This window comes from Salvia hispanica, chromosome 5 (assembly GCF_029641045.1).
Source record: "Salvia hispanica isolate PSC_SH4W2 chromosome 5, Shi_PSC_v1, whole genome shotgun sequence".
NCBI classification, from domain to species: Eukaryota; Viridiplantae; Streptophyta; class Magnoliopsida; order Lamiales; family Lamiaceae; genus Salvia; species Salvia hispanica.
Window position 1 is genome coordinate 13204955 of NC_142696.1, and position 8899 is coordinate 13213853.

At 34.0% G+C, this 8899-nt stretch overlaps 1 protein-coding gene across 1 annotated transcript; it reads left to right on the forward strand.

The window, feature by feature from the left end:
- The first annotated feature begins 1037 nt into the window (after nucleotides 1-1037).
- On the forward strand, nucleotides 1038-5606 carry LOC125196066 (uncharacterized). The gene is made up of 2 exons (XM_089059074.1): nucleotides 1038-1052; nucleotides 4986-5606. Exons 1-2 carry the CDS (start codon nucleotides 1038-1040, stop codon nucleotides 5604-5606), a joined length of 636 nt encoding a protein of 211 aa, XP_088915200.1.
- The last annotated feature ends 3293 nt before the right edge of the window (nucleotides 5607-8899 follow it).

Sequence of the window (8899 nt, forward strand, 5' to 3'; positions counted from 1 at the left end):
GATTAGTAACACCGGTGTGGTAAAGCTCTGAAAGGATCTAATCCGAAATGTATTCTTTATTGCTATCTACTGAAAGAATATATTTCAGAAAGTTTAGTATTTTCTAGTCTATGATATTAATATCAATATTGTTTATTCAATCAAACGCCACTTTGACTTATCAATATGTGAGAGTTTGTACGTAACTCAAGTTCATGATATCTTGGGTGGTAGTAATTGAATAACATGAAGGTATTGGAATATTATTTCATAGAATTCGCGTGCCCAGTGTGGTATGATTAAATCCCTAAAAGGGTGATCCCCAATGAGGTGTTTGAAAGAGGAATTTATTATTCAGAAATCTGCGCAGTTGGAATTTATTCCACGAATAATAAATAAAGTTTCAAACTAGAAAAACTCTTTGGAGAATTAATTTAATTCTAGTCACATAGCAGACAAAAGAATTAAATTGACGGATCAAGATAATCTTAAACGCGGGAAATATTATAAAATAAAATGGACCCAAGTTATTTGTAATTTGGTGATTTAAGTGGGAGTGCAATATTATTCTTTAGTGGAACAAAATAATATTCCATTGATAATATATTAAATCATGGGTCATTTGATTTAATTAGCAATTTATCTAATGGGTGAGCCCAACACTTAAGTCATTCCATGGATCCCCTTACTAGCCCAATAAGGTCCACTATAAATATTGAATGAAAGGGAAACCCTAGCACACAATCCAAGACACCTCAAACCCTAACCCTAGGAGGCAAAGTCGGCGCCTCCCTCTTCTCTCTCACTTGTCTCGATTTTTGTGCCTAGCACGTGGGAGAATTAGGGTTTTGATTGTTGTTCTTGATCTATCCTAATTCATAGGATTAGATCTAGACAATTTGGTGTTGTGGTTTTCCCTAGATTCATTCAAAGTTATTTAATTGGTTTTCTAAGATCCGCCCACACGGATGGAGAACCAAGGACGAGGGAATAGTACGGAAGATTCGTGGTCAATAAACCAAGGATCTCCGGGTGGTGCAGCTAGCAACGTCAATCCAATGATGGATTATGAGGTAACAATCGAATCTACATCGAATATGCATGATTATGTGTTTATTTGATGTTATATCTATAGATCTATGTTTATTGCATGAAATTGGAGTCGAATGCATAATCACCTAAATAGATCCGGTCTAGGACCTGTTTGGTTTCCGTGTCTTCCGTTGCGGTAGTCCCAACAACTTGTATCAGAGCCAATTTTTAGGCTCTGATTATGTATTTGATTAATTGAATTTTTCGAAAATTATAGTGTGGAAACTTGGGATTTTCGAAAATAATGCAATATGTGTTGGATCTAGTTTTTCTTGATTTTCTTTTCGGATCTATGATATGATGTTCTAAATCGATGAAAGAATATTATGAATCTTGGATTTTATTCAAGCTTTTCACAAAAATATTCTAGATCTATGATGAACATCATTAGATCTATATATTCTAAGTAATATATACTAGATTATATGTTTGTTGATTACATATATGTATGTGTTTAAGTGAATATATGTTTTTTAATCAAGAAATAAAGTGGTCCATGATTGAATACTTGGATCGATGAACCGATTAGATATTGAGCAGGAACCGATTTTATCTGGCTACTATTATACTTCGATTTTGTGCCTTGATTCGATAGAATCAGCTCTCGCGAATCACGTCTCAATCAAATTGAGCAACCACAGCCTCCCCAGCGACATCCTTTACGATTTAATTTTAGGGATTTTAGTTGATGATTTGAGGGCGGTGAAGGAGAGGGACCCTGCCTGCATCAGTTTCGCACACTGTTTCCTAAACCTCAAAGACTTCTCCGCAATTCAATCTCATAGAATAGCGTACAATCTATGGTGCAAAGGTAGGAAAGTGCTGGCTCCGCTGATACAGATCTATATATTCTAAGTAATATATACTAGATTATATGTTTGTTGATTACATATATGTATGTGTTTAAGTGAATATATGTTTTTGAATCAAGAAATAAAGTGGTCCATGATTGAATACTTGGATCGATGAAAGAATATTATGAATCTCGAATTTTATTTGAGTTTTTCACAAGAATATTCTAGATCTAAGCAAGTATTCATTAGATCTATAGTTTTATGTTCTTAATATGCTAGATCTATTTAAATTGCTAAAAGCTAGATGTTTAAATATGCATATGTGATGAACATAAAAGATTGTTACAAATTTAAGAAACGTTTAATTAAGATTTAAGATCGCGGTCAAGCGAAGCGACCGCGATAAATCAAGTTAATTAATTGAAAACGAATAAATGAATGCAAGGGTTTAAACCCTAGATGTGTTCAAGAACCGGGCTGCCTTGTCGGGGATCGGCGATCCAGATCCGGCTGAACGAGGCAGAAACGTTGGCTGGGACGTCGCCGCCTTCACCGGGCAGCAGCCGTCGTCTTCGGACAGAGGCAGTATGTTTTCCGGTCAGCCAAGGCAGCGACGAAGGGCTGGACAGCAGCTCCTTCACGTTGGTGTTGATGAAGATGGGCAGCCGTGGATCATCGTTGATCCAGTGGCTGCACAGCCGTGTGGCTGGCAGCAGCGTCTCCAGCGGGAAGCAGCAGCAGCTGCGCCGCCTTCGGGCGTCGGCGGAGGAGTTGTCCTCGTCGGACAGCAGCTTCTTCTCCGGGCAGCAGTGACGCTGCAATGGTGGCGGCGTCTGCAACGCCGGATTCTTCGTCGCTGGACGTCGGTGGCTGCTCCAGTGGGAGCGGCAGAGACGGGCGGCGGCGGGCAGTGGCGGCGGCAGTTACTGCAGTGGGAGCAGCCGCGGGAGGCGGCGGAGAACGGGTGCGGCAGCGGCTGCTGCAGCGAGGCCCGTGGTGGCCCAACCCTAATTAGGGTTTTTGGCTTGTATTTTGTCGTCTCGTCGTTTCGTTTTCGTTTCGTTTCTTAACACGCAAGCTATTTATAATTGTGGTTTAAAATCCTAAACCTAGAATAATTAAAATATCTTGTGGGAATTAGAATGATTTTACAATTAAATCAAGATTTTAATTTAAAAGAGAATATTTGTCTTCTTTAAAATATTGCCAATTGATTAATTAGGTCAAATAAGTTGATTTAATTTGTTAATTAGTTGATTTTGATGGATTCTTTCCATCTAGATAATATCATGGTAATTAACATAAGGAAATTCAATATTTGATTGATCTAATTTTTGGCTTTTCCTTAATTGGATGGAATTTTAAAGAATATTCTCTTAATATGCTTTCATGTTTTAATTTTAAGGTTTAATTGAAAATTGTCTATATTTTAAATTTGGTGTGTTATGGAATTATTTCCTAGAAATATACCTAAGGAAAAGACATGAGTTTTTCAATTGTTTTAAACCTTGAATATTTTCGAAAATTACATATATATAATAATTGGATGGATTTTATTTGGAATCCTATTCCTAGTTGAATTTTGTCTTTAATATGATGTAGTTGAATTTTATTTCATCTAGATAACATCGGTTTAATTAATGAAGTGAAAAATTCATTTGGCATTAACATGCTACTTAAATCCTAAATTATTAAAGTGTTAAATGATTAATTGGATTTTAATTGGAATTCAATTCCTAGTTTAATTTGAATTTTATCTTTAATTTTGATGAAGGTGAATTTGTTTCATCTAGATAACATCAAATGTGTTTTAAAGGTATGAAAATTCATAGAGCATTAATTTTGCTATTAAAATCCTTAATTATTTATTAAGTTGAATTTTGTCTTTAATTTTGATGAAGGTGAATTTTATTTCATCTAGAAAACATCATTTTGAATTAAAGATGTAATAATATTCTTCTTGTCATGTAATTTTATGAAAGCTAAGAGAAATTTAGTTCTCAAATTTAATTTGTGTGTTTTAAATGGATTTAGTCTTAATTGGATAAATGCGGATTTATATATCCAAGTGGGCATTTTAAATTGAGACTTAGCTAATCTTTTATGATATACACACCTAGACATTAATTTTAGGATAAGGATGGATTTATTCTATCTAAGTAAATCCTAATAGTATTAAAAGGTAATTCTAATAATCAAGATACGTTATTTTAACTAATAATGTATGATTGTTTAAGATTGGACTTAATGTCTAGATAATCTTGTTTATGTGAAGATGGAATTTTAATTCTATCTATTTTTTTTAGATGCTTAATTAAATGATCAAGTTTCGTCATTATGTTTATGTGAACCTTATGTAAATGTGTTTACATGTTTTATTGATGAATGATGGATGTTTAATTTGAGTTATGATTTTATTTGTTAAAATCTAGTTTAACTCGTGCATCGTCTATGTACTTATTGCCTTGCATGCATAGCTAGTACATGTTTAATTATTCTTTGAATGTGGATATCTGCCTTATCTGCTTAAGTGATAATTAAACTATTAAAACCACCAACAAGAAAATATGAAGCGATAATTACAACACGTTTGTATATGGCCTCCATAAAATTGGTCTTAGTGCGAAGTAGTGATCGGCCTGTCTTTACGGGAGGAACATTACCAGTTCGTAAGTTTGGACTTCTCTAGATAAAGGTTATTAAAATCGTAAAATTAGTTTTTCAGTAATATCGCGACTGGTCTTTACCGGAGCAATATTGCTACGAAATTATAAGGATTGTATTTTAATAATGCTTAGAGGGAGCTATAGGAGGAGGTGCTTGTCCGGTTCGACCTTTCTTTAGAGGAGTTCACGCACAAGTAAAGAATCCTTAGTGCTTAATTTTATGGTTATACGCTTTAGCATTGTTAGTCAGCCATGCCATTCTTATGGTCTCTGGACTATCTGTCGACATTGTGGCCAGTAAAAATAATGAATTTCTTGCATGAATAAGACTCGGCTTCCTCGTAGAAGAACGTTTGTGCTTGATTTTTGTGGATGTAAAATTGATGAATTGTTTTGTGGTTATTTGCAATTCTTTGAAATTTTACATGTTTATATTATTGGTATTTATTCTCAGCTTGAACGAAAGATGATTGATGCTTGGGATATTTACTATGCCATACTTAGTTCGAGGAAGCATGACTCTGAATTGTTTAAGGAATGGAAAAGTAAGCTTGATATCGATCGTTTGATCAATGACTTGAGGTTGATTCTCAGCAAGAATCGTCCGCCCACATACCATCTACAAGGAGAGGACAAGGAGTTTCGTGATCAGTGGCATGCCGCGGAATGTCATCTCAAGGGCTTCGTTTTAGCCAGTGTTGGCAATGCCCTTGAGAGGTTTGACGATCCCAAAAGGCCGTTGGTCAACAAGCCCACGTGGTTTGAAGAAAAGTCCTCTAAGATACGAGCCGGTATCGCCGTGAAGCATTTAAGGAATGATGTGTTTGAAGAGAGCCAAGACGTGGGGGTGTACGCCCTAGTCATGCTTGGCTACTTCAATAAACTTCACTTGTCGGGGGGGAAAATTGACCCAGAAACCCAACAGATATTGATCCTTGATGGGCTTCCAGATAGCTTTAATGAAGTCAGAGATGAAATTTTGTTTAGCGACAAAAGGTTTTCATTTTTGGAGCTATATAACAAGCTTGTGGCTGCTCAAACTAACATGAACAGAAGAGGTGGACTTTTGAGATGATCATGTTCAAGTCAGAAGAGTTTATTTTGCTTTATTTACATTGTTGAATTTTAAGAGTTTTTGATATTGTTTGGTTTTGATATCATATGGATTATTGATATGGAATTTTATTCCTAGTTTATCAATTGTGTTTTTGGATTATCGATGTCATTTTATAATGCTTGCATTATTAGATAAATGAAGTTTTGATCATCCAATTATTTATGACATCAAACGTAACATGGTTAATATCAAAATGTTTACTTGTAATTAAATTTGTTGATTCAATTATTATGAAGTTTTCTTCTAGAAATATTGATTATTAAGTTTCTTTAATCCTTAAGTCTTTTGAACCATTATTTTGTTGAAGAGTCAATAGAACATTAATGTTCGACATGGATTCAATACAAAATAAAATGATCTTATGATCGCGTTTGTTCAAATAAAGGTGTAAGAAAAATAATCACAATAATTGATTACAAGACAAGTAAATTAAATTCAACTAGAAACAAGATAAGTATTTATTATAAATACTAGAAATTCTTGTGTAGTAAATATAGTGTGCACATTAAATTTATTTTAATGTTCCAAGCCAAGAGTTGACTATTTGATTAGTTATTGTTTTATTTATTTTGTTGTGAAAGTGATAATTAAAATAGTGGGAGCTTTTCTTAAATGAATGAATAAATTCTAAGTGTTTAATAAGAGCTTCATAGCTCATTTTATTAAACTATGATGAATTTAACTCCAAGCACTATTTAAATTGTTTTAATAGCCTTAAAGAATATTGAGACTAGTATTTTTCTACTTTTAAAAGTGGGAGCTAAATTTTGTCTCATAGAATATTCATAAATGGAATTAAGCTAATGTTTGATAGAGTTAAAAGGGTTCACACCCTAGAATGAAAGAAGTGATGAATTGCACACTTTCTAAAACTCTAATAACATTAAAAGACATTTCCAAGTTAGCTATTAAAATTAGAATTATTTTTGGATTTCCAAAGAAAGTATTTCTAAAGATCACAACAAATGGTTAAATAAATGAACTCTTGGAATTTATGACTATAAAACAAAGAATGCAATCATTCGGTTTTATTTTGTCATAAGGACTAATTTCCAATTAGTCATTGTGATGAGGTAATTATGTTCATGCATAAATTTACATCACAAGTTATATAGCAAGGATAATACCAAGTTAAGTTGGTATTATATAATTAAAGTTTTGGGAATCATATTCGACATGATTAAAACTTTATATTTGCTATAAGTATTCTACTTTAATTAGTAGAAATTCAGAAGGATCAAAATAGTGGATTTTGATAGAGGAATATGTGTAAGTGCGCTTGAGAAAGGCACATAAAATTATTCCACTGGATCAAAGGGCCTAGAAATATTTTGATCAAATAATCGTGCTCCTTAGCAAGAATTAAGGTTATAAATTACAAGTATATTTTCATTTTATGTACTCTAGTAAACTATGTTGGTAGATTCTTTTTTAAAGAATTATAGTTTTGAGTACATAGTGGCCAAAGCCTGCTTTGAGTATAAGTGGGAGAAAATGTGTGTGAATGTGTAGCACAAGGCCAATAAAGCGGTTGGTATACTCGAAAGCATTCTTTGAGTATAAGTGAGAGATTGTTGAGGTTTGTATACTAAAAGATGCTTCGAGCGTACATGCCTTTGTACAGTCAGCTTGTGCATGTATACGAGAAACGCCACATCCACTTGTTTACCTATTTACGAGAATAAATAATATAATATAAATGGTTTATTATTGAAATATGATAAACAAGTCTAAGGATTTTTACTAAGAAGGTCAAGTAGGGAAATTCGATGAATCTCCTCATGAGTTTTCCAGTAGGGGACTTGGCCAGATCTAGTAAGAAGAAAAACGTATTCACAACCTAGATAGGCTTTGGCTACCTATTGGAACGGTTGCGGTGTTTGTGATAATTCTCTCTTACCTAAGATGAGATTAGTAACACCGGTGTGGTAAAGCACTGAAAGGATCTAATCCGAAATGTATTCTTTATTGCTATCTACTGAAAGAATATATTTCAGAAAGTTTAGTATTTTCTAGTCTATGATATTAATATCAATATTGTTTATTCAATCAAACGCCACTTTGACTTATCAATATGTGAGAGTTTGTACGTAACTCAAGTTCATGATATCTTGGGTGGTAGTAATTGAATAACATGAAGGTATTGGAATATTATTTCATAGAATTCGCGTGCCCAGTGTGGTATGATTAAATCCCTAAAAGGGTGATCCCCAATGAGGTGTTTGAAAGAGGAATTTATTATTCAGAAATCTGCGCAGTTGGAATTTATTCCACGAATAATAAATAAAGTTTCAAACTAGAAAAACTCTTTGGAGAATTAATTTAATTCTAGTCACATAGCAGACAAAAGAATTAAATTGACGGATCAAGATAATCTTAAACGCGGGAAATATTATAAAATAAAATGGACCCAAGTTATTTGTAATTTGGTGATTTAAGTGGGAGTGCAATATTATTCTTTAGTGGAACAAAATAATATTCCATTGATAATATATTAAATCATGGGTCATTTGATTTAATTAGCAATTTATCTAATGGGTGAGCCCAACACTTAAGTCATTCCATGGATCCCCTTACTAGCCCAATAAGGTCCACTATAAATATTGAATGAAAGGGAAACCCTAGCACACAATCCAAGACACCTCAAACCCTAACCCTAGGAGGCAAAGTCGGCGCCTCCCTCTTCTCTCTCACTTGTCTCGATTTTTGTGCCTAGCACGTGGGAGAATTAGGGTTTTGATTGTTGTTCTTGATCTATCCTAATTCATAGGATTAGATCTAGACAATTTGGTGTTGGTATTGGTTTTCCCTAGATTCATTCAAAGTTATTTAATTGGTTTTCTAAGATCCGCCCACACGGATGGAGAACCAAGGACGAGGGAATAGTACGGAAGATTCGTGGTCAATAAACCAAGGATCTCCGGGTGGTGCAGCTAGCAACGTCAATCCAATGATGGATTATGAGGTAACAATCGAATCTACATCGAATATGCATGATTATGTGTTTATTTGATGTTATATCTATAGATCTATGTTAATTGCATGAAATTGGAGTCGAATGCATAATCAACTAAATAGATCCGTTCTAGGACCTGTTTGATTTCCGTGTCTTCCGCTGCGGTAGTCCCGACAACTGGTATCAGAGCCAATTTTTAGGCTCTGATTATGTATTTGATTAATTGAATTTTTTGAAAATTATAGTGTTAAAACTTGGGATTTTCGAAAATAATGCAATATGTGTTGGATCTATG